Source organism: Cyclospora cayetanensis, unplaced genomic scaffold (assembly GCF_002999335.1).
Source record: "Cyclospora cayetanensis isolate NF1_C8 unplaced genomic scaffold, CcayRef3 CcayRef3_contig_29, whole genome shotgun sequence".
Taxonomy (NCBI): domain Eukaryota; phylum Apicomplexa; class Conoidasida; order Eucoccidiorida; family Eimeriidae; genus Cyclospora; species Cyclospora cayetanensis.
Window position 1 is genome coordinate 18,171 of NW_020312247.1, and position 24,607 is coordinate 42,777.

The 24,607-nt window shown below is 52.5% G+C and overlaps 3 protein-coding genes across 3 annotated transcripts; 1 reads left to right on the forward strand and 2 right to left on the reverse strand.

Annotated features, from left to right (window-relative positions):
- Positions 1-3,503: 3,503 nt before the first annotated feature.
- LOC34617830 lies at positions 3,504-5,679 on the reverse strand. The gene is made up of 6 exons (XM_026338661.1): positions 5,617-5,679; positions 5,196-5,450; positions 4,724-4,859; positions 4,220-4,395; positions 3,819-3,927; positions 3,504-3,604 (listed from the first exon to the last, which is right to left on the reverse strand). Exons 1-6 carry the CDS (start codon positions 5,677-5,679, stop codon positions 3,504-3,506), a joined length of 840 nt encoding a protein of 279 aa, XP_026194446.1.
- A 2,587-nt stretch (positions 5,680-8,266) lies between these two features.
- LOC34617831 (citrate synthase 5, mitochondrial) lies at positions 8,267-13,825 on the reverse strand. The gene is made up of 16 exons (XM_026338635.1): positions 13,760-13,825; positions 13,233-13,343; positions 13,109-13,166; positions 12,923-12,998; positions 12,447-12,751; positions 11,997-12,167; positions 11,328-11,656; positions 11,026-11,115; positions 10,360-10,450; positions 10,020-10,112; positions 9,770-9,879; positions 9,311-9,378; positions 9,158-9,214; positions 8,838-8,881; positions 8,502-8,636; positions 8,267-8,358 (listed from the first exon to the last, which is right to left on the reverse strand). Exons 1-16 carry the CDS (start codon positions 13,823-13,825, stop codon positions 8,267-8,269), a joined length of 1,896 nt encoding a protein of 631 aa, XP_026194420.1.
- A 7,244-nt stretch (positions 13,826-21,069) lies between these two features.
- LOC34617832 (chromatin modification-related protein eaf-1) lies at positions 21,070-24,607 on the forward strand. Its single transcript, XM_026338636.1, has 4 exons — positions 21,070-22,623; positions 22,756-23,125; positions 23,228-23,373; positions 23,627-24,607. Exons 1-4 carry the CDS (start codon positions 21,070-21,072, stop codon positions 24,605-24,607), a joined length of 3,051 nt encoding a protein of 1,016 aa, XP_026194421.1.

The window sequence follows — 24,607 nt, forward strand, 5'->3', positions numbered from 1 at the left end:
CAGGCACGAAACAAATAGTGCAACCATATATGCGAAATTCGGCTACAGGAGGGGCCCTCTCATGTTCCCTTGTCGTCGCCCAAAATGTGAAAACCACCTGGTTAAAAAAAGGGGCAATCGAGCGCACCTCCTCTGGTGGGGGCCACTACAGATGGTTCTAGAGCTATACCTTATACGGAAGCGTCTGGCAGCCGTGTTTCTCCCTCTTGCGTCGCTGCTGATGCTGTCCTTCGACCGCGTTTGCTGCAGCTGTTTGCTGGAGCGAGGCGGCTTCCCAGGGGTCGACGGGGTGAAGAGCAGGCGAGCCAAGGGCCTCAGCACTGCATGGGGGGTTGCTTACGCCGTTACGACATAGTCAGCAGGCACAATGCTTGCTGCTGTCGGTCCTGTTGCTGCAAGAGGGGTAGCCAGCGTAGGCACTCCAGCTCCTCTGCAGCCGCTTGCCGTGGTGGTCGTGCACTCCACGGGCCCCCCTAAAGCATCCAGTGAGCCCTATTTGTCGTCCAATGGAGTTCAAGTGCAGCTGCTCTACTGCTGTTTTTCACGTTATGCCTCTACCGGGGCGGCTGCGCGGCGCATGCAGAACCCTTCGTGGCGGTCAAAACGTACGGTGGAGCAAAACCTTCAAAGATTACGATGACAGAAATCACAGGCAGAGTACCCGAAGGCTGTACTCGATTCGGTAACGTGGGCAGTTGTCGTAGCGAAAAAGCACTAGCTTCTGATGTTGCGCTTCTTGTTGGTCGCGCCCCAATGCTCATCTGCTGCAGTCACCGCAGGGCAGCAGCAGCTGAAGACGTGTCTTCTGATCGCTTAACATATAAAAGTGGCATAGGGGTCTTACATATGATGTGCTAGAGCATGTCTCTGAAAGTCCTACCTCCGCGAACCCTGAAGAGACCGGTACGCCGAAGGGCCCCTCCCCAAGGGCCCCTCGGATACTAGTCCCAGAGGGCCCCCCTTCTATTTGCTTGCTACAGAGAAGGCTCTGCTTTTGACTAGGAGTTTCAAGATGTGTCGGCACAGCAGAAAATCTGTTGCTGTATGCAGAGCCTTTCGTGTGTATCGCCACGCCATCGACTGTCCCTTCTCTTCTAAGGCACCACGTTTCGAAGCTGAGGAGGGAGTTTCTTGTAGGAGGAATTATCCTCGATACGGCTAATGGCATCCATCCCTTATATCGCCGAGGGACCTCGTAAAATAAGTGGCCAGCCGACTCTATACGCCATCCGCGTGCGGTAACCGTGTAGCTATGGCGCTATCTCTAAGGTCTTCGTGAACAGTGGCATAACTCCAGACATAGCACAAACTCGTTAGAGAGCTGTCTGGGCTTTAAAAAGACCTGTGTCCGCACCCTGCTGGCTCCCGTCAGGATTGTGCTTCTGTGAGAGAAACGGACTAAAAGAAACTTAATGTACACTGTGGCTGTTTCTACTGCGCTAGCTATTCTTAAGCAAGGATTACTAGAGATTCGACCAATTGATTTGTCTGTTCGCATTATTAAAGAGTAGTAACAGCTCGGTACAAGGAATCGCAGTGTTGCGCGATTTCTTTCAGCACGATTCGAGTGTATATTCTGCAGATAGAGTGCTGTTGATTTGTTGCATTGAATCATTTCTGCCAACAAGGATTTTTCGTATAGGTGATGGTGTCTGACCTGCAGACGTGCGACAGCGTGCAAGCGTGCAGCCAGAGACTTATTCAACCGGCTTCCTTTTCGAGTATTTGCATTGGCCTCTTACACAGGAAAGACGATGCAAGCTTTTTGGGGTTAGGGTGGGCAGGTCCATTTCGGAAACTAAGCAAAACCGTCTCGATCTTCAGGTATCACGCTACACGCGATTTCATTCGGCATTGAAGACCCTGCAACGTAGCTCGGCATGACGCAAAAACTCATTTTCAAGTGCATCTATCTACTCACTGCAAGTGACGTTGACTGCAAGCTATGCAGTCAGCAGCATTATTTTCTCGAATCAAACCTTTTTCCTAGCCATTTTCTGGCGAAGCAAGCACCCCAGCAGGCAGTTGTAGCCGCATGAACGCCTTCCATTGGATCATCCATGGCACACCTAAGATTGCGTTATGGTCACGGCTACAACGTAGAAGTTACAAAGCATGCTGTCATGGCCCGATTCTTTTTGAAGTGGCTTATAAGTGACGCAGCCCTGCCAACGCTTGCATTTGTACTGCTCGTAAACTTGACTTAGCCTTAAGACTGAGCAAACTAGTAACCATGTAGATCGCCTATGTGCGCCGTCTCTTTCGATTACAGCTCCACTTCACATCCTGTGTCAAGGAACGCTAGCAATTTGTTGACCGCTTTGTGAGCCTGTTTCAGTGCGAAATAGGACCTATCGCGCCCCCTGACTCCCTCTTGACCCTGTAGCCCGTGTATCGCCCCTCAGCTTATTAAAAATGTGGTCCATCTTCAACTGGCTGCTGAAATCTTTGAATGTTTGGCCATCTTTACGGCCACCACACTTTTGTGGTCGGGTCGGCATGAGATAATTGATACACCATATCCAAATCGGGTCATTCTATCAAGAAAGGAGGTGCCGCGTTCACATTGGCTTGCAGGCCGACCCCTGCCCCCCCCGGAGGCGTTGTTCCGCCATCTGCTCACACCGCCAAGGGGTCGTTCTCGAAGAAGCTGGCAAAGAAGAGCGTGTTATTGAGCTATCAAATGAATTTAACGAAGCTGCGTAGCTGATGTGGGGAAACGTGGCATGCTACTGTATCCATAGCCACTTGATGAGCAGGGAAAAGCCAGATCGAACCATGCATTGATAGCAGCTCCTATCCGTAGACAGGCACCTAACCCCACATTCGATACATAACATATAGAAGGCTGAGCTTCCTTTTGAAAGGGTTTTCTATTTTCCTTCCCCTCGACTCTCAGCGATTTGACATGAGTTGGGGGGGACAGCTAGGAGCGATTTGCTAAACCCTTTGTACACTTCGAGCATGCGCAACTAGGTGCTCGCACCATCCAGCGTACACCCACAGGATTCTTACAGGATTGAGCTAAGGCTACTTTACACTGAATAGGACAATTTTTACAGCCCAATCACATAGCCAACTTGATATTACTTTCTAATCAGATGCGACTGGTGTAGCAGCAAGTGCTGGTGTGTAACTTAACCGGCTACAGGTAATTGCGAGCAACTAAGCAGCAACTAGCTCCTAAAGTGCTGGAGTCTGTACTAACAACCTAAAGGTGTTCGCTATGACGGGGCACAAGGATGTTCTGGCCAAGCCTGAGCTTAGCAGTGCTTCAAGCAAACCGTGAAATTTGACTGTACCACATGCCGTACGCGAAGATTCATCAATAAACGAGAGTTCATTAAACAATAAGGTTCAACAGACCCTTCGTATGGCCGTACTATCCTGTAGACCGTCTCGGCTAGACAGGCTCTAAAAGCGACTACGGTTTGACGATTTATGCGTTGCCACCGGCAAATGCGAGCACCTGGATGCCCATCCAGTGTGTTCTAATAGCCTCTCTAGACAACAAAAAATTCGCTCCAAACCTTGGTTTGTGGTTTTTGAATTACCCACTCACTTAAGAACTTTTGAAGGCGCTCAGCGCAGGCTGGGGGCTCGCCTGAAGCAAGTGTGCAGGCAGACACAGAGGCCAACGGGAAACCTGACGGCACGGTATACGCCCAGTGCTTTGATTGGTTGGCTAGCTGTCTCGATGCAAACGGCTCAGTAGGGTACTCGGTGCTGCGATTTGCCTTGGCCGTACAGAGCCAAACGACGACTGCAGACAGGAGACTCAAGAGTGTGGGGGGGATATCTCTGCTCAAGAGCCTGACCTGAGGTGCAAAGATACTTCGCGCCATCCACTAAATCTGCAAGGTCCCCAATAATGCGGAGATTTTGGTCGTACAAGCGACGCACAGGCCCCGCAATCGGAGTCACTACCTAAAAGCATGTAGCCACAGGAGGAAAAAATCCCCTGCTGGGATCTCGCCATGCTAGATTCTCCGTATATCCCCTTCAATGACTTTTGGCTATTTTGCGTGACACTTTCTCCACCACTAAAAGGTGCCCTGACACGCCGGAGGAAAAGACGGAGGGAGAGACGTGTGCAGAGAGGCAGCAAACCCAGCCAGCTGGCAACACACGCAAGCCTTGCTCAGCAGAGGCTCCCACTAGCCATGCTCCTGTTGGTGGTTTCGCCCCTGCTTCTGGCGTCTCTAAAAAAATAGGCTACCTTGGTGAGCTCTTGATATAGCGCCTCGAGAGTTTTGATGTGCGCCTTAACGAAAAAGGGGGTCCCATCATGATGCTTATCACCATTTCGGAAGAGCCACAGGAGACGGGGCGGCGAGGTCTGCAGGCCAAATCGCTGGACCCCCAAAGTCCCGGGAGCTACCAGGGCCTTGCGAGCTGCGACAAGGGACGCAAACACACTCGGCGCAGAGCTGAAGAGAAGCAGATGAGAAACACACCCACCCCACCATACGACGCGCACAAAGTCCATTCGGGGAGGCGCCAGTACACGGCACGGCGCCGCGGGCAGGCCGCTGACGGACAACAAGCACATGAGGAAAAAGGAAACTGCAGAGGAAGAGCAACAGAGAAGCGCTGAAAAGTGCACAGAGGGATAGCCCTAGGAGGAGCTGAAGGGCAGAGCGAGACGCCACGCCGTCGGTGCGGAAGGAGCACACACACAGGCCATCCCATCAGTTCCACATCTAGGATTATTGAGACGGACGTCGTCTAACAACTGATGAGTAAACTTCGTGAGTTCTTGAGGGACTCTCTGTCATGCCGTCGTGCGTGTAAAGGTACTCGCGACCAGCAAGACCCCTCCCATTCCCTAGTTCATCGAATCGCTCTCTGTGAGCGCCCTGAGGGTTAGCAGCGCACAAAGAAACACATTAATCGGTAGGAAGGGTCAAAAGCCCAATTTTAAGAAACTTCTATTTGGCCATAGGGCTTGCATGCATGCTTCAACAACAGGAAGGAGGGGAGACAGAGACCTGAGTGGTGCAGTGTGCACTTGGAGGCTCACGAGCTGCTGAGTGGACTAAATGCATAATCAAATGGCAAGCATTAAGAGGCTAATCAACTGACAATTATTGGTGGAGGGTGAGGGGCAGAAGCACTGTGAGTCAGTGCAGCGGGTCTCTACCCTTAATTCCGCTGGGTGTAACTCATGGGCACTGGATTTCGCCCCCACGCACCGTGTAGAAGGCTGAATCCGTCAGCCGATCGAACACAGTTTTGTACTGCTGCGGCCCCTTGTCGGTACTGCGGGCCCCCGGCTCCACTGGGGGCGTAGAGAACCCCCATGGCTCGTAGAAGTTGGTTCTCAAGGGGACAACCACCGTAGGGGGGCATGGCGGGGGAGGCGTGTAGTACCGATGACGGTACTGCTGCACCGGCTCGTCTTCCAGCCCCGAGGTCAGGGCGCGAGACACCCAAATTCCGCTGCTATCCTGAGGACATGACATAGCAAGAAACCTGGCACGGAGCGTCATTACACCTGCTGGTGCCGGTTCTACTGATGCAGCCTTTGTAGGCCACGCCCTAGGCACTCAGAGCCACATACCGAGAGACAGTTAGAAAGAATTCTGAGGGGAACAACGGATGAGGGCTGCTCACCTCAAAGCCCTGTCGCCACAGGGACGGCGAGTCTCCCATTGGGCAGAGCGTGGGCTGTGCCATATTGAGGGCAGAAGAGAAGATTGGAATCACGTAACGGACCGGACAGATTCACCTTATTATGCAAAGAGATGCCCCGTGCAAAGAGATGGCCTGCACTTTTGGGGCATCACAGAAGGAGCGGGAACACCGCAACGGACTCTGCACCAGAAGTAGCAGCCGCAGTGCCCCTTGTGTCAGCAGTGCAATTGAGTTAGAATGAAAGCAATACATAAATGCTCTTGATTCGGCTGGTCGTTTGTTAAGGGAGAAGAAGACGTAGCAGTGCTCCGCGAGGGCTCGCTCTAGCTGGTCCTCGTGGAAGGATTGGGCAGCGCCGACAGCGGCTGCTGCCCCTGCAGGCTTTAGAGGCAGCAAATGCTTCTTATAGGTGATATTTCTCTAGAAGCAATCACTTTTACCTTTTATGCGGACAGACGCCTGTGTAGCGGCTGCTGCTGCGCGGCTGCTGTTGCGCCGCCAGCGGCCGAACTGTCGACCGCGGTTTCAGTATGGGTCGCTGCCCGGCCAACTGGGGGCCTAGGCACTTAGAGCTGAGCCTCAAGTTCTGTCTCAGCGTGTGTATATAACGTGACTTGTGTACATCAATTGTTTATTTACGTTGCGGCATGTTGATGTGTAAGCAGAAACATGCAGCCGCTACTGTGGAAGCAGGAACAGAAGCATCTCCACTAACGCCGCAGTTCATCCCATGACCGGTGGGCCAGACTGCCACGGCAGCCTGCAGAACCGTAGAGTAGAGGCTACAATGCAATTATTCACTCAAAAATATTGAATTTTGCTTCCTTGGGAGGGACTCCAAGCCTCAAGATGCCTACACAAGCGCCTCTGTGTGTCCCGCTTCGGCAACCGCGCTTCACGTACCGAATGCGGTACAACCGCGTTGCACGAAGGTGGTAAATGCCGTGTTGCTCAACGGTAAATGTAAGCCTACATATAAAATGGAAAATCGTAGAGGCTTAGAGGGCTCCGTTGATAGAACGGCTCTCCCGTCGTTAAGGGCGGCGTGCTCAGCTCCCAGCCCTACTCAAACCCCTACTACGTTCTCTGAGAGGAGGTTAACGGGTGAAAGCACCCATAAGCTTCTAAGTAAAGTTGAACCCAGCTGCGAGCAGAACTTTTCCTCCTCTAAGGACTCCCCTCCGAAAGAGGAGACTGGCAGTGCACTAGCTGCACACTCTACACTGTCCGGGCATTTGCACAGCCCCGGACACTAGCCTATATCGCAGCCATACAGCAACTACTCGTGTCCTGTGAATTCGAGTCTGCTCCATTCTAGATGTAATGAAAGAAGTGTCAAAATTTTAAGCCATTTCACTTCCTCAATATGCTTACACTAGCCAAGGCGTGAGACACAGTAATTAGCGTACCACAATACGAGTAACAGTTTGACGAGCTTGGGGCAGCTGAGCAACCAAGCATGTACGTTGCAAGGATAGGCTCGACAAACATTGCCCGCACTCCTGGAATTTTCCCGTTCCTCCGCGCCGCTAAGGCATCGGACCAGTAACGGGACAGGTTTCAGATACGAAAAACGTGCTGAGGAGAACAAAGGAAGCCTCTAGTCCTGATCCGCCTTGAGGTAAGTGGGCTTGCACATATTGAAAACGATTCCTCTACCTCGCGCACTGTATCTCCTATTGGCCCCTTGCCCTTACGGCCTCGGCCTTTATCCATGTAGCTTACAAGGATACACTTGTGAGCTGGCAGTTCCCTGGTTAGCTGAAGCAGTCAGCCAAATACAGCAGCCAGCCCCATCTTTCAGTCGTAGCAACCCAAAGCCCTCTCACCGACAGATAAAGTACCACCAGGCAGATGCACAGAACTGAACGGAGAAAAAGGAAGAGCAGCGCGGTCACGGTACAAAAAACACGCTGCTATCAGGCATAAAACATAATGCATCATGAGCGTGCGGCAGGAGGCTGGCGCAGAATTCCAGTGGTGGAGGAGCCCCTGGAGAAACCTATTAACTCTATATTTATTCAAACATGTATTGCAGCATTTACAATGAGCCTGCACCCATAGATGAAAGAATTGGCGATCTTGGCTTTCATTGTGGGGAAGTAGACAGTTTCGCAATCCAACATCACCCGCCTTCCTTTTGACTGGGCCTGTATATATTGTTGCGTTAATGTTTATGCTGCTAAACCGTACGCTCGGTACACGTTCAAGTTGCTGCCTTTCACCATACTCCCTGTCCTCCAGCTAACTGCTCGTGTTTCCTCCTTGAAGACACAATCCTCGAATATCCAGCACCACATTTGCTGCCGCTTCTCTCGGTATAAGTATGCAGTAGAGGACATATATGGATGACGCAAGGGGGGACTGGGGGTCTCGTTGAAAACCGTTAAGTATACTACAGAGACAACCATCACTAAGCTAGCTACTTTGCTACCTAAGTGATTTCCGGAAATGCGGGGCAGTAAAAGGGTCCCCATTGCACTCGATTGCTACGCGGAAAGTACATATGCAGTAGCGGAAACGAAGCAAGACGAGCCCATGGAGACAAGAGCATCAGCGATGGCGCATGGAGGCTATTTTGTAGGCCTCGCAGGCGTCGTGCTATTCCCCGGTAATGATCTTAATGGTCTTAGTGTTTGGCTTCCGCGCACAGTTGCTCTAAGCATTTAAGTGTCACGGACTTGGGACGCTCGATAGGTAGCCCCAAGGCACGGGCCCACACTGCGAAGCGCACACATCACCATAGGGCGACCACCACGGAGATGCAGCAACCGCTAGACCCTACCGCGACGTAGAGGCAAATACTTTTTGCAGATGGCAAGAGCCGTAGACAGCCCACGTGTAGCAGCAACACGATGTCTCACCGAATTGCGCTGCAATTCCCATGGATCGGGAAACGCCAAATAGAACTGTGTAGAACTGCTCCTGAGTCAAGCCAAATGCCTGCAACAGGACTCCAGAGTGGCAGTCCACGTTGGGGTACGGGTTGGATACCTTGCCTGCAGCGTAGACAAACCCGGATTCTTATTTACTCTGCCACAGACGATGCGCTCAGTGTTTTACTGGCAGGCACCTTGTAGAGCGGCTGCAGACAGTGCGAGGCCACAAGGTAACACTACTAGTACCGCTGCCAGCAAACGCATGATCTAGCCCCAGCTTCATCACCAACACCCAAAACAGCAACTCCAGTAGCGCTTTACCGGAAAGAATCTCCGGCACCACTACGCGGACGACATCGAGAAGCCTGAGGAGCAATAGCGTCGATAGATTTTGCGCATATAATCATTTAGACCCTTAACCCGTTCTAATTCTGCTAAGTGGCTCGCGATGACACCCAGCCAGCTCGCACAAAAACAAGTCGATTCACGCAGCTCGGCCTCTGAGCGATTCTACCAAAAGACGGGCTTCGAGAACCGTGTGTGCGGCAAACAGGCCAACGTGCCAGCTCTCCGATTCGCCAGTCTGCTAGCGAGGGCTGACCAGCTAGCCTTCTAAGAGCACGGCTAACTAGGCTACGTACTTAAAAAGCGGATCGTTCTGGATGTGCCGCAGCGCAAATTCGTGCTGCAGCGAAAACCTGCAGCACAACAGCACCTCCGGCAGATGCGAATGCAGCCGTCATAATGAGGAGGAATGGGTGGAAGCAACAGCATTTGCAGCAGCAGCAACAGACCTTGGATCCGTAACTCTCAGGACCGCGTGACCGAATCCAGGAATGACGTTGCCAGACTTTAGCGTCGCCTGAGGAAGCGTCAATACACTACAAAGAAGGGCAGAGGCCCACGATGGCCAGGGTGCACCGATAACGGTACACTGGGGTTGCTCCAAGCCATAACGGCGCATCTAGACAGAAAATGAGCATTACGTGCATGCACTCAGAAGAGCTAGAACCCCCAGAGCTAAATCATGCCCTCTCGACATGCAGGCCCCTTGAGGCCTTCTAAGGCACGTAGCCAAACACCCCCCGTCCACTAAAGGCACCGTAAACGAAATCACGGCCTCAGGGCGGTCAGCGGATACTGCTGGATGATCCAAGAAGCAGCCGAGAAGCACCTCCTTCCGCAGCACAAACAAGCCTGATTGCATGCAGATGGACAGCAGTCAGGGTGGTACAAGCAACATAAGAACCTACCAACGCTATGTCTCTGATCTTTTCTTTCGTGGGTGGCGACCCCTCCAACCGCTGCTGCACTGACCGGAGCCAGGCCAAACACTTTTGGTTCGCTAGTCCATGAAGGGGGCCTGAAGCATCAACAGTGGCAGCAGAAATTGCAACTGTCGCAGGAGGAGGGTCGGTGGATAAGTACAGAGGCCCCAAAAGCGCAAGCGAGATGGGACAGCCGTGTGTGTACAATGTAGGAAAAGCCTTACTAAATACTTACCCCCCAGGCCTGCCATGCCAGCAGCCAGAGCAGAGAAGGGATCAGCGAGCGCAGAGCCAACGAGATGGGCGGCGTGAGCGGAGACGTTTCCTCCTGTGGAAGGCAATAGCGGAAGCTGTTTGGATGCCTCAAGCGTGAAGACTCTCTTTTGCGGACGCTGGTGTGCAGCTCAAGGCAGCGAACGGCAAGGGAAAAGGATACATAAACTCACAAACGGACAGACAGACTTAGTAAAGATAAGAGGGAGCTCAAATAAGAGCCATAGGGAGGCGGGGTCGGTGGTGGCAGCACAGACAAATACGGAAGGCAAAGGTACTGCGGGTGCGCGTGTTGTACCGACCTTCATGATCTGCATGCAGAAGCAAGTACAGTCTCATCAGTTCCTCCGGCTTCTCCCCAGAAAAGCCTAGCATTCGTGCGAAGTTGGCAGCCTGCGACGGAGGCCACAAGAAAGAAGTAGAAACTTCAGGGGGTCAAAGCATCAAAGCCTGACACAAGTGGCACTGGCACGAGTAAAAGCATGGAAGCAAAGACCAAGAAACACGGAGACATGGGCTGGCTGACAGCGGCAGGGGGCACGTGCAGATTCAGATTCTGCAAGCCCGCTAATTTTTATGGGCAGATCTAGGGGGCGACATGGAGGACGAGGAGTAGTAAAAAAACAAGCTGGAAGGGCAGCTTTGACGGAGGAATACGCGAAGTCAATATGCACACAGCTGTATACACACGAAGACCAGAGGCGCTGGGGCAAAGGTCTGAAGGCAGCAGTCACCCCGCCAGAGAAGCTTAAAAGGGATGGCAGGCAGGCGGTCCTGCGGGTGTGGCTGAAGCGGCAGATTGATGCGTGCGATAGCAGGAGAGAGACAGAGACAATACGGCAAATGCAGAAAGAAGTTTTAGCAATTCATGGAGAGGCCGAAAGGCACGATGAAATATGCGCAGTCCAGATGCAGGCTCTAACCCCGAAGGTTAGGCTTATCTCTTAGGGCATAGGGTTTGAGTGTACAAAGTCCAGGTTGGGGTCCGGAGGAAACACGTGGCCATCCGCAAATTTTCTTCGGTAGATATGTGCGGCTGTCACGGCCGCCCGTGCAACCTGAATGGCCATACACAGAAGCCTCAGGAAAGACACGCAATCCTCCTACCTACGAGAACGGCGCCTGCTGAGTCCACTGCTGAAGAATCTGCTGCGAGGATTGGCGCTGCCGCCAGCCGCAAAAAGCGCAATAGGACACCAGCAGCAGCACCAGAGTGCACCCAGCAGAGACCCCTGGCTACGCAGCAACACTTCAACCGACTTCAACATACTAGAGCAAGGGCATCTACGAGGGCAGGCTTCCACAGGTCTTTTTTCGCCACAGTGCCACTTTCTGTCGTGGCTCTAAAGAAGGAGAAATCGGACTGCGCAGCGGCAGCTGCTGCAAATGCTGCCATGGGATGGCCAGTAGCTGGGAGGGCATCCAGCAGGGCAGATACTACGGTAGGAACCCTCAGGAAGCGTTCTTCCGTATACGACTCGAGGGTGGTGGGGCCTTCGCAGGGAACACCCGCCTTCGACACAGACGCCGCAGCGGAGACGCTCATCTCATACAGGCAACGCTGCAGAAGAGCCACCTGCGCCGCCGTAGGGACCTTTGCTGCATGCGTAAAAAGCAGGAGCAAGGGGGGGCAGCGGCCAGAAGCTGGCGAACTTTTCGTGTGCTGCACGACTAGTGAGGCGGCCGCGGGGGGAAAACGGAAGCTTGCAGAGGTCGACGTCCGAACCCGGGGTCGGGCTAGCAAGAGCGCGTCACATGGACTATAAAGAGGCTATGAGTACTTGAGACAAAAGGGAAGATACTGGCACTGAAAGATTCAGAGTAACAGGGGGAGCGCCAGACGGGCCAAGTGGCAAGCAGGCCACAGCTGATCAGGGAAGAAGCGGGCAGGCAAGCAGTTTGAGGGGCGGAAGAAGAGGAAGCGATCCACCATACGGACACGTCAGCAGGAACCACAGCAAAGCCTCCACTGAGGGATACTCGTGGCCAGGGTCGATCTTGGGGAGTTCCTTTTGGAGGAGCTGCTGCATTTGAACGCCGTGCAGCTTCAACCCTGTCTCAGGGTCTAGAACGGAGGTCTCGGTCAAGAGAGCGGTCAAGCCTCGCATTCCTGGCACGTTTCAAAGGTCAAGCACACAGGAGCAGCAGTAGTAGACATGGCGGGACCTATCCACTGCATTCACAGGCTCGACTGAAAGGGCAGCATGACTCGTTGTAGGCGCCACTGGGGAAGGCCACGTGCAAGTGTGGTATTTTCGCGCCCACCCCTGTTCCCTCCCTCCCGCCGTGAGGTGGCACCGCTACTACTTTCCTGATCAAAGCTAATGCTCGAGAACCCCCAGTGCCAGCATAAAAAACATGAAGGAATCCGGCTGGCCGTACGACTCACCCCCAGTTACGTTCTGGGGAGTTACTATCCCGATTTGCACAGCCCCACATTCCTGTTTGATGCGCTGTAAATGTTTCTGCTTCTCTGCTGCCGTCACTGAAAGCTGATCTTGCAGGGCCTCTACAGTAGCACGCACGGCTGCTGCTGGTGAATCACCCTGAGTCGGCCCTCGTATCCTGCTGCTGCTGGTTAGTGGACGGCGAGACACACACAGGCCAGTCGGAGCTAATACCACTGCAGCCTCTTTGGCCCTTACAGTTGCAGCCGTCCAGGACCGGTAAATGCCTGTGCCTGCTGCAGCAGGGCTGAAAAAATATGGGCTTTTGGCAGGCCTGAGGAGAAGGCGAGGAACAGTGGCGCTCATGGTGCCCTGGTGTCAGATATCTCGGGAAAAGGGTGATAGATGCCAAATATACATATGGCGTACAGAGTATCCCCTTCCGCAGTTACGGCCCCTGTCTCCAAGGATCTTCTACGGGGCTGCTCCTGTTTTAGGTATGGGGCCAGCGCATTGCAGTTGAATTTTGGAAGCTGGCAGACCAACGAAGAAGGCTGCAAGAATGCATTTAAACGAAAGATATTCTGTATTACTTGAAGAGAAAACGGCAGCTGCGATGCTTTATTATGAGTTATCCCGTCGCCTTCCCCATGCAGCCGACAGCCGTCAGCGGCAGCTTGCGCGAGGCTGTATTGCCATGCATATTCCTCAGTTTCCGTAACCTAACGACGGAAATTGTGACATAGAGCGAATTTATTAGCGCGCAGATGCTGGTATATCATGGGAACCTCCTGAGCTTGTATACTACAGGCCGCATCTCCGGACTTCCCTCCGGGGCCGCTCAGGTTATGGATAACAGCGGTTGTCTTCGTACTTGAAATGTTCTTCCCTGCCGACTTCTAAATCGTTAGCAAGGCTATTAGCGTGAGATAGGATTTCTTTGGGGAAAACACTGGAAATATTGGACCTAGGTGAAACAGAGCAACGTGCAGCTCCTTCCATGGAAGCGAAATTAGCCTTTCACGGGAAGTCGCACAGGACCAGCGATACACAGAAGAGCACAAAGACAAATAATCAGTGGGGTAAAGATCCAGGGCTCATGTGCTGCGTGGATAATCTCCCTAAATGTACCCCTATGAAGTAGAAATTCGAAAGTTGCTTTTGGCATGCTTTTGCATAGTCATCACGATCATGGGGAGTACCCCAAGAAAAAACCGTAGTTCTCTTGGCACAGACTCAAAATGTAGTGCCCAACTTCACCAATTTTCCCCACACAGTGACGTGCAGGTGGATGCGGGCAGCAGGTATCATTTACTGCACCCAGGGAAAGAGGCCAGCGAGCGATATAAACGCCACTCGACTGTGTACGCGAGGTACGCATAATGCCAGATGAATTTCACTGGTTGAGGTTTATTATTTGGCGCTACAGTGGTGTTTAGGTGCTGGATGCGCTTTCCAGAAATTGCGTAGACTCCCACCTCCAGAATTGTAGCCCAAAGTAGGCATTTGTTGCTGAGCAGCGTGGCAGTCTCCAAGAAAAATAGCGCATACCGTCTGATATTTGCAGCTAACAAGCAGGCAGCTTACATTTGATCATATGTTTGCTTCTTCTGCAGCTTGGAGGCCAAAAAAGGCGTATTGGGGGACAATTCGAATAAATTTTAGTTGTGTGTTTCAGCCAAACATGATGCTGTGGCGAAGCCCTCATCGATCGCTTGTACATCGACGAAAAGCATGGCTTATAAAGTGACAAACGCTTACGAAGAAGGCTTCAAATAGCTCTACCTCTCCGCTCGTGGATGCAGAAGAAGCGTTCTTCATAGGTTAGCCTGCAGGTATCTGTGGAAAATGGCGACATACAAGGTTGCCTGTGACTGTCACTTTTCTTAAGCTAGTAAGCTCATGGCACTCCTCCAGAGCTTCCAATATGCCTGTATCCCGCTCTAAATTACCGAAATACTCAGAAGAGTGTGCCAAGGCACATATGCTGCAAGTTCCACCTTCACCCAAAGCGCAGTATTTTTTTTCCGAGCCTATTTCGCCCCTACTTTTACTTTCTTTACCTCAATTGGCCGTTGGTGGCAGGGTATAGATTCTTGAAACAAGTTGACTTACGAGAGGAGGGTCATCATGCTTAGGTTGGTGAACAATGTTAGATAGCGGCTACCGTACGGAAAAATGTTGGTGGCTAGGGTGAATTTCCCAGCTTGTAGAAGTTTCTAGATCAGAGCAAGAGGCGATGGTATATCTCCCTATCCCCTCTACTGTTCCAACTATGCCGGTGCATTGTCTGATGGGGAATGTACATTGTTTCTGAGGTGCATCCGAAAGAGTGAGATGAATCTGCCTCATAAGCTCCAAAATGTCTTTTACTGCAAGGATGAACGGCCTTGACCCCATACTTATGGAGGTTTCGAAGTGACTGGGCACCAGTACTCGAAGTCCACACTCTCTTTGCTGGTGCTGCTGTTCCACTGAAGAACAATGCGAAAACAGAAGACAAGTGTCATCTATGCAATTCATTGTGAGTGCCTGTTAAGTGGCTCACGCTCGTATGAATAGCTCCTTAAGCTAATGCAAGGCACTGGCTTCCGCAAGTTCGTACGTAATCACCTCTCACGCGACCTTGGTGTTAAAGGCGCTTTTCTTGCACAAAATGCCTTGAACAAGCGAGTAGAGACAGTAATACAAACTGTGCAGTCATAGCAGAGAGATAAGATCAGTGTTGAAACCCCCTTTCCGCCGTTGTGCTTTGAAGCTAAAGGCATGCTCACATTGATTTAACTGTCTTCTTCACCGTAGCGAGCTAAGTCACATTTACACATTTCCCTTCTGTTAGTTATATTTCATAGCATACGATTTGGCGTTCGTGCATCTTATTTATTGCATATTAGCACCAACTCGATGGACGCAATCTTGTGTCTTTATGGGCTAGATGCTATAAGCACCTCGGTGTCAAAGCTCGGAGCGGTCAAGGGGTCAAGCAACTTGTACCCTAGCTGTTCCACTGGTTACATGGCGGAACTCTGAGGAGCAAGCGAAGAAAGAGAAAAAAAATTGCAAAGTACCTCTACTGATTTCCATTAAATTTGTATGGAGGCTGGAGTTAAGTGCCTTTATGCTGAGACCTTGCATGAAGCGGTACGGCTGGTAACACCGCGTGGCTCCATATAGCTCTTTCCACTGGCTGTGGTACAGTGAGCCTATGTTTCCCCACAACGGCCACCCACTTTAATTGAAGTCATTTAGGAGTATGATAATCGAATTTTCTTTGGTAGCATGCTCGAAATATTCTCTGGCAATAGAGGTAAACGGTGAAACAACGCCTATTAGACAGTAGAGCTCGGCCGGCAAGTTTATGAACCCAGTGGCTCCTTAGCTTGCCGAAAGGCTCAATTTATCAGCCGTCAATATGGAGTTGGATATGGCAATGATGTTATGCCGACCTCAAAACTATGATTGCCGTAAGGATGGGCAAGCATTCAAAGATCTCAACAGCCAGTGAGAGATGTACCTCTTTTGTTGGTCCCAGAAGAAAAGAAGTGAGTTCTCCTTCCGTCATGGTCGATACAGGTGGAGGCAATTCAATAATACCTCTATCCTTGTACTAGAAGTAGTTTGCCTGCAGAGAATACTACAGTTGCAGCTCTCATACAGGCCCTGGCGTATCCGTTTTTGCCGGGATCACCACAGTAAGCTTGAAGAGAATTGAGTAGACTCAGGCAAGGGAATCAAGCAGCAGACCTGTATATCCAGAAATATAATACTTTGCCTTGAAAAAGCCACGACGTAGACGAGCAGTTGCCTTACCCGTGGTCTGTCTCTGGTTTACCCTAAGTGCGGTGTGAAGTGGGCCGTAGGTTAGAAGGCGGCTCAGCGATTAAAAAGTCGAACAAAGGGGAACCCAGAGAGAACTAGTTGATATCTCAAGAGCAACCGAGCTCAACGCCGTCATTGCTGTCAGCTCGGAGTTGTGTCAAGCGGCCCTAGCCTACAGCCTCAGGCAAATGGGGACAGGAAGCCACAGAAAACCCGCGCTCCCAGGCAACCCGAGGCAGCCCCCCCGCAGCATCACACCCGCTTTCATATTGTGAAATCGGGTCATATAGCCTGGAACTGCAGGTGCATTAAAAGGGCCAAGGAACTTGAGCGACGGTAATGGGCTCAGCGGAAACATGGTGCTTGGCGCTCAAAGAAGGCGCGTCAGGGAAGCAGAAAGCCTCCCATGCATGCTGCAGCAACCTGGAGGGAGACATAGAGGATACAGGGTCAGTTGGAGTCGCAGCAGGGTCTATTTTGCACTGGCACAGGCTCACATTAGTGGTTAAGAATTGCTAGGCCTTTTTGACACCGGAGGTTAGTGGACCTGCAATAAAAAGAGACTAGGACTGCTCCAGCTAGTGGTCAGCCAGATCACACTTGTGCAATAACACTTAGTCGCGTTGATGGGCAGTATGAATGCAAGCAATGGGGTGATTGCGTCACCAACAAGCCATTTAAATCACAATCAAACTCTATCAGCGTGCTTTGTGACTTCTATATTGGACCATTGACCATGACGTATTCCTAGAAATGCCGTGGTTGCCCCAACGGAAGGAGTGCATGTGGCCACAACCGAGCGCTTTGGAGAGCGTCTGTCAAAAGTTCTAGATATCAGGGTATATTGGTCTCCTCAGCAAGGCTAATAGCATCTGTAGTAAGCGGTGTAGAGTTTGCGCCCAAACGAAGTGAGCCAGAGTCCTTTTTATGGGCGGCGTAACAACGCACTGAGGCTAGACGGTTCTTAACACTTATTCTGTCTTCGCATAATTAAACTGAGTTCGATGTTCCAAAATTTGATTAAATTTGTACCATGGAGAAAAATCAACTGTACATATATCAAGGCGTTCGCAGATGTACGTGGGCACCTGCTGGTCTTCTAGCGCACCGTATTAGGCTGATGCCCTGGTTATCCCCACACTGTGCTCCGAAAGGCTGATGCATTGGCATGAATGCTTGTCTGCCTCTTAAAACTCCGCCGGCAACTGCACTGCCCGATTAACAGCGCCATTATTCCCTAACCAGCGATGCTAGCGATGTAGCGGTGGCTGCTATTCTCTCCCACCGCGCTACAGGTTTTCCAACATGACCAAGTCACTGCACATTTATCTCGTCAGTTCACCAAAGCCGAATAGCGGCACGCAGTGAGGCAAGTGGAGCTCTAAGTGGAGTGGTGGTGTAGAGAACGACTGAGAGCAGTACTTATGAGGGTGGCAGTAGACTGTCTAGACCTCCGAACAGTTTTTGTTGCACCATAACAAGAAGCTTCTGGAATTCTCGAGTTTTTCCACCAGTGTGGACTTTTTCAGCCAGTGCTACCTCATAGACAGGTTTGCTCAGATCATGTGCAACGTTTTCACCAACGCGCTCTTGTGATACCTCAGCAATTTAATGTCCTGCAAGACAGCCGTGCTTGGCTCCGCTTGTTCACTGTCTATCAAAAGTGTGCAAAGCATTATGTTTAGAAGTTTGTGCATTGACGAAGACTGCCAAAATCCACGATGGCACAAGCGTTGAGCACTACCACATTGAGGATAGTCTAATGTGGTGCAAACGAAAGCACGGACACACTCATTTGACAAACACTGGGGTGGCAAAGCTTTTATTCCGACCTGGTGGCTTGGGATGCGTCCCCTTGCCAGGAGGTATGCAATTTCATGCCCAGGTTGTTAGCAGCTGAAGTCGCAAAATTCTCCTTACCTCAGCAATTCGCAAAGCTTTTTTGTCCCGGAAAGTATTTGTACTATTCTAACCTGTGAGCATTATTGTTTGATTGCTGGATGTTGGAGGTCAGGATAGTATCCACATCGTGTTAGCAGACTCAGCAATATGGTCAGTCTATGTCGTGATCCAGCTATTTAACGCTTCAAGAAGCCGGCAACTTTTTCAACTCATGTGGTGGCTTCCTAGGGGCGTCTTCATAATTAAGGGTCCTGAATTCCTTAGTGAAGTCTGTCGTGCGTTCATGACCTGTCTACGTACTGATCATAGTATGACCGCTGTGAACCACCATGAGGAGGAAGGAAAGATAGAGGGCACCAATCGCACTTTTCTGTAGCAGTTGTGACTACTGGCTTACGGAAACTTTGCTTGATTTTGTTCCTTATGCTGAGTGGGTTTCTTGTACAACAGTGCACTCGCCACCCGTTGTTTTCCAGCATCCCTGGTCCACACTGAGGGGCGCTCCTTCGTTCCAAGCCTGGAACTGGTAGTCCGGGGTCAGCAGCCACCCTTTGCAGCGGAGTGACTCAGAAAAGAGCTAGCTGCTGCACGTTAATATATGTGCAGAGGTCAATAGGGACAAGCATGAAAGTATGAAAAGCAGTGGCCCCCCGTGTATTTAGAGCCGTGCAATTTGGCCCTGGCGTATCGGAAGGCTTTGCGAAGTAAGCAAAGAGTTTGTGCCAGATGGAGAAGAATGTTTGCGATTCCAGAACATATCACTGCTCTGGATTACTCTATCGACTCCCTCAAAGACCGGCGGTAAAACAAAGCCAATTATTGGCGCTAGGGGGAAAACCCTTCCGCTGTGTTGCATTCCGATGGTCTCAACACACAGATAATGAAAATGGGAGCGTCTTTCATGAATTGCCGGGGTGAATGTAGCTAGCTGCTTCGAAACTTAAACACTTTCTGCTGCACTAGATATCTTGATTTATGAATTAGTAAAGAATTGATTAATTGCTTTGTCTGCTCATAAATCCTACACATTCCCAAAGATCTGTTGGCCCAGTATGGAGCATTGTGTGCTTGCGGGCTAGGTGATAAGTTCGACCAGCTCTTAAAGCCTGCAGGGCTTGAAGGGGCAGCTACGAGTGCTCTCGCTGTCCCTTTCCCCTTATGTCAAGACCCGAGGCTTGCAGGCAGGTAAAGTAGGGGTTTCTTTTCAGAAGCATTCAAGAAGTTTCTAACTCTCTTGTGTGAGCCTGAGGTATAGAGTTTCCCCATGGAGACCTATGATGGAGCGTTACACCGCCTAATCATGGCAGAGGTTTCACCAGGAAGCTTTCAAGGCAACATTGATCGTTTATGGCCCGGTGAACTCAGCTTGGGCGGTACCGATTGAAATAAACTGAATAAAGCCCATCACAACGCGCAAGTATCGCAATTCAAAAAGAAAAGGAGGTTTAACTCCGCATCCCGTTTGGGCTACAGAGGAATAGTTCACAAGTTCCCACTCAAAGATTGGCTGTAAACAAGCCGTTGTTTGGACGGCTCCGCTCCAATTGTCTTACTAGTGCAGGCATTTATGCGTTACACCCCTTTCTGGTTATAGGTAGTTCTTCCATATGACGATATACTACTTTGCCTTGCTGTACAGAGTAAACTGCTTGCAATCGACTTCATGGACTGGTCTGAAGTTGCAGCAAGCTGTGCCGCACCCAGCCCACTGCTTCCTTCACTCAGCGCCCTAAGTTTCCAGAGCAAAGGGATGCGTGGGAAAATGAGGAATCGCGCGGGGGGCTGCAGGCAGCTCTTCTACTGAAGCCAGAGGGGTACTTTAGGTCTTGAAGTAGTTAAATGGCCCGCTACTTTAACTCTTTGCATAGATCAATTATTCATGCGGAGCGATGGAAAAGCTCCCCCCTCTGTTGATTTCAGCGAAACCGTAGTACCCTTCACCAGTGCAGTGTTAATTTTCCTATGCTTCCAAACCAACCGAAACCTCAGACTACTTCTCAACGTCACCCCAGACTCTGGAGCAGCCACCAGGCCCATCCTGACTTTTAGCCTTGGCTCACTGCTCATAACATATTGCCCCTCTGTAGGGGATGCGTGTGCGCAGACGCAGTTTCCGCTAAAGGTATTCCGAAAACTGCGCAAAAAAGGAGCATTGTGTGATGGTCGACCTAGTAAGGTCAGCAGTTCGGCAGACCATACAGCAGCAGCACGCCTGATCTCATTAGAAAACGAAGCAACAAGAAGATGACGCATATTTTGTATTCCTTAGATGCAAAAATTGCTAGCAGCCAAGCATGGCAGGCAGCACACCCAGCCCCAATCCCTGCTGCTGTGGGGGGCACAGCAGAGCATCATCAAGTGCTCGTATCGGGGCCCCCCCCCAGCAGTAACGCATGCAGGGGGCCCCCTAGAAAAGGAAAAACGTAGAGAGCACATAAACCCAAAGACATGCCACCTAGGCCACCCAAACAAGAGTATCGTCAGCAACAGGGACCCCCCACATTTCCCTGTGCTCCAGTGCCCCCCCTGTGGCAACGGGGTGGCTGTTAGTGCTGCTGCTGCAGCAAAATCGCAGCAGCAGCACATAGCGGCGTAGTAAATTTTGCTGCAGTACTTGCCGCAGCATTATTTGCTTCCTGGATTCTCAAATGTATGTCTGGTTGCTGCAAGTGGTAGTAGTGCCGGTTCCGTATGGACGGAGCAAAAGGCCAAGTGGTTTAACCTTTTAGCCTCTTATGCATCGAGACACAAATAAAGGAACTACTAGCCGATCCAATTCGAAAAAGCTATGCCATCTACACCATTAGGCGTTCGAAGTGCCCCCGTTGCTACACGTTGGGAGTAGCGGGAGTATCACTGCCTTTAAGGAAGCGTGTGTGTTTGTGAACGTTCAATGTGCAGCAAATGGCGTACTCAGGGGATGGTCCAGCGGCTCCTCGACGGGGAGGGCCAAGGGCAGGGATGGGAAGCTCAGAAGCACCTCCCACTAGACAGCAGAGAGGCCTGAAGGACGCCTGGCGCGCTGATTGCGCTAGAAAGCAGCCACAGCAACAGAGACAGCAGCAGCTGCATCAACAGCACCAGGAACAGCAGCTGCTGCAGGCGCAGCAGAATGTACCGCCGAATCAGACAGATGATTCGTATTCGCAGCAGATTCAACCTCCGCTCGATGGCTCTATGCCACCACCATCGGAATATACAAGGAAGAGTTATCAAATGGACGCTGCAGATGTCGCTTCGAGGCAGCAGCAGGAGGAGAGTAGGCATCAGCAGCACCTGCTGCAACAGCATCAAGCCCAGCAGCAGCAGCTACTGCAGCAGCACCATCTCCAGCAGCAGCAAGTTCTAGATCCGTATGGCAGCAGCGTTGCGGCCTACGAAGCGGCATATGCAGCCGCCGCTGCAGCAGCAGCACCTTCGCTCTATGGGGGCATGGCACCAGCGGCTGCTGCAACAGGCACAGCGCTGCAGCACTTGCAGCAACTACAACAAATCGGAGTCGCTACTCAGCTGGCACCCCTTCAGCCCTATTGCCTTAGTGAGATGGGACCGCTTACGGGCCTCGACCAGCAGCAGCTTCAGCAGCAGCAGCAACTCCAACAGATGCAGCAGCAGCAGCTACAGCAGCAGCAGCCGCTGCAGCACATGCAGATGCCAGTACTGTATGCCATGCAGCAGCCCACGGGGACCCCTCTGGAACTGCAACAACAACAGGCCTTGGTGCTTCAGCAGCAGTTGCAGCTACAGCAGTTGCAGCAGCACATTCAGCAACAAGACCCCTACCTGCAGCAGCAGCCGTACGCGGCATACACCCTAGCGCAGCAAGCCAAGCTGTCGGCTGCTTACGGCGTCCCTGCTGCAGCCTTGCTGCCACAAATGCAGCAGCAGCTGCAGCAGCAGCAGCTGCTGCAAGCGCTGCAGCAGCAGCAACTTCAGTACCAGCAGAAGCTTTCGGATCAAGGGAAGCAGACACCGCAACAGGACATGCAGCAGCTCTTGCCGAGCGACCAGCAGCAGCAACACCAACAGCAGCCTCAAGCAGCAGGTGCATGCGAAGTGCAGACGGAAGCCGCTTCAGGCGCAGATGTATCTGTAGCAGCAGCAGCAGAACAACACAAAATACTCCATGGAGAATACGCAGAATCGTCGGATGTGCGAGAGCCACTTCAGCAGCACTACCACCCCCCGCAAGAATCGCGCAGTCAATCGGTGGAGAGCCCACAGCCAGAGGCGGCTCAGCAGCAGCGGGCATTGCCTCCGCAGCAGTCGCAGCACAAGGGCCGCGACACTGTGAGAAATCGCCAAGGCTTTCAAGGATCATCGCAAGCGGTGAGCAGTTGTCGGGGCAGAGGAGGCAAGATCCACCGCAGCAATGCACCGGACTGCGGTTCAGCAGCAGCAGCTGCGGTTCCTGCCACCGTAGCCTTAGCACCAGATTCTAGCCAGTGTAGTACGGCTGTAGCTCAGCAGCAAGCCCAGCCGCTGCAGCATGCGGCCGTGAGCGTTCCCTCTCGCACGTCGCAGCCTTCAGCGGTAGGGGCAGCAGCGGCAGCGGAGCGCATGCAGCCACATGGAGGCCACGCGCAGCAGCTCCAGCAGCAGCACCACCAGCCTCCTCGCAGGCAGCAGAGCAGAGCGCTTCCCCAAGACTCCCGAGGGCCCCCTCCTGGGGGCCCCCTGCTGCAGCGACGCAGCAGTCATACCGAGGGCGACCGACAGCAGCGGCGGCTGCCAGCAGCGGCCTCCGCAACTGCTGCTGCCTCACAGCATCCGCCAAGGCACGATCGTGGGGGATCCTTGAGACAGTTCCCCTCAGACCAGCATGCGCAGCAGCAGCGAGCACGCAGAGGGGGGCGGCAGCTGCAAAGCCGCTTTGGAATGGGCAGTTCAGGGGATGGTTACTGTGGAGGCCATGCGGAGACGGTCAAGGTCCCCAGAAGTAGTGCCACCTCCTCGACAGGTGAGCAACGACACCCTGCGACCTTCTTTAACACACAAGCAAGGGTTTCTCTTTCTGCAAGATATTCGCTGATTCGATCGCTTCTTTCCGAGTGTCTCTCAGGTCACGGCCGCCCGACGGCGGTTGTCTCTACGGGTACTTCAGCCCCCTTACCGCGGCAGCGAGACATGCAGCAAGAGGAGGCCCTCGATCGACGCATCCAGGCCATAAGTGCAAACAACAGAGAAGTGGAAAAGAGACACCGCATTGTGAGGCTCCCAGTAGGCCTGCGCAGGTCCTCCCTAGTCATCAATTTCTCTGAGCCCCTCGCTCGTAAGGGGGCAGGTGCTTTCCGAGTCAGCCCAAGGTCACTGCTGCCACCACCTCCACTGAATGTGTAACAAAAATGGGCCTGTCGATCCCTTGTAGCGCGCTCCCAATTAGACGGAGGCGCACCTCTCTGCTCTTCTTAATGCGGGCGACCACACTAGGCTTTTGTGTGCGCATGCGGCACTGACGCAGGCAGAGCAGGAGCGTCAGGCGGCACGCAGACTTGAAGAGGCAGCAGCAGCAGCAAGAGCTGCAGACGGTACTCCGCAGACCCCGTCTTCTCGGCTTGTCTCCGCTTCCAGTGGGGTGCATCCCCGCGCTGGCAGCAGCAGCGGTAGCAAACACAGGGTGGAAGCAAAGGCAGCTGCTGTGGACGCTGTGGGACATAATCCTGCAGCAGACTCAGCGGCGTCGGCTGCCACTGCATTTGCCGGTGGTTGGACTTCTAGGTCGCGCACTGGCCGCTGGACAGGGTTCAGTCAGGGAGTTCACGAGTCGAACAAGGCTAGAGCTACAAATGGTGCCTCCAACGCCGCCGGGGGGCTTCCGAGAGAAGCGTCGGATACTCAAGCAAACCGCCGGCATCACCAACATCGGCAGCAGCAACATCCGCAACCTGGCCGGCCAGCAACTGCGGCACCCTCCAGTGCAGACTTCCCCCCTAAGGCAAAGGGCCGTACTACAAGGAGCATTTCCAGCGTGGACCGTCAAAGCGGGAGCAGCACTGAAGCCGCAGAGTGCGGGAACAACCCTGCCTCGGGACTAGAGCGCCAAGACAAGAAGCACTTGGAGGCCGACCTCCAGCAGCCGCAGCAGCAGCAGCAGCCTCAGCACCACCATAACCAAGTGACAGGCGGTAGGAAGCACTTCGAAGGGTCTGCTGCTGGTCCAGCAAGGGAGAGGCGAGCCAAACAGTCCGGCCATAGGCGGCACGACCCATCACAGCATCAGCAGCAGTCGCACGGAGCCGAGGGCCCTCGTACTACAGCGGCCACGAGTGCTTGGAGGCCCCAAGGGGCGTCCAAAGCGTCCAGAGGACTCAGTCAGATTCATGGGGTATCTGCGATAACGCATCAGTCGGACGGAGTCATTGGAGCATCTGGAGCAGACTTGCCTCTGGCTCCAATGGAATTATCCGTCCCGCCAGTTTCTGCAGCAGCCGATGAAGAGTAG

What these genes read in the sequence shown, in the direction of transcription:
- LOC34617831 (XM_026338635.1), bottom strand. Translation starts at nt 13,825, where the DNA reads ATGCGTACCTCGCGTACACAGTCGAGTGGCGTTTATATCGCTCGCTGG. An exon ending in CCTAAAACAGGAGCAGCCCC is followed by an intron (nt 12,752 to 12,922) that starts GTAGAAGATCCT and finishes ATATTTTTTCAG; the next exon opens with CCCTGCTGCAGCAGGCACAG. An exon ending in GGGAATTGCAGCGCAATTCG is followed by an intron (nt 8,359 to 8,501) that starts GTGAGACATCGT and finishes TGCGCTTCGCAG; the next exon opens with TGTGGGCCCGTGCCTTGGGG.
- LOC34617830 (XM_026338661.1), bottom strand. Translation starts at nt 5,679, where the DNA reads ATGGCACAGCCCACGCTCTGCCCAATGGGAGACTCGCCGTCCCTGTGG. An exon ending in TGTGGCGACAGGGCTTTGAG is followed by an intron (nt 5,451 to 5,616) that starts GTGAGCAGCCCT and finishes TCATGTCCTCAG; the next exon opens with GATAGCAGCGGAATTTGGGT. An exon ending in CGGATTCAGCCTTCTACACG is followed by an intron (nt 4,860 to 5,195) that starts GTGCGTGGGGGC and finishes GCTAACCCTCAG; the next exon opens with GGCGCTCACAGAGAGCGATT.
- LOC34617832 (XM_026338636.1), top strand. Translation starts at nt 21,070, where the DNA reads ATGGCGTACTCAGGGGATGGTCCAGCGGCTCCTCGACGGGGAGGGCCA. An exon ending in CTAGCCAGTGTAGTACGGCT is followed by an intron (nt 22,624 to 22,755) that starts GTAGCTCAGCAG and finishes CACGCGCAGCAG; the next exon opens with CTCCAGCAGCAGCACCACCA. An exon ending in TGGAAAAGAGACACCGCATT is followed by an intron (nt 23,374 to 23,626) that starts GTGAGGCTCCCA and finishes GCACTGACGCAG; the next exon opens with GCAGAGCAGGAGCGTCAGGC.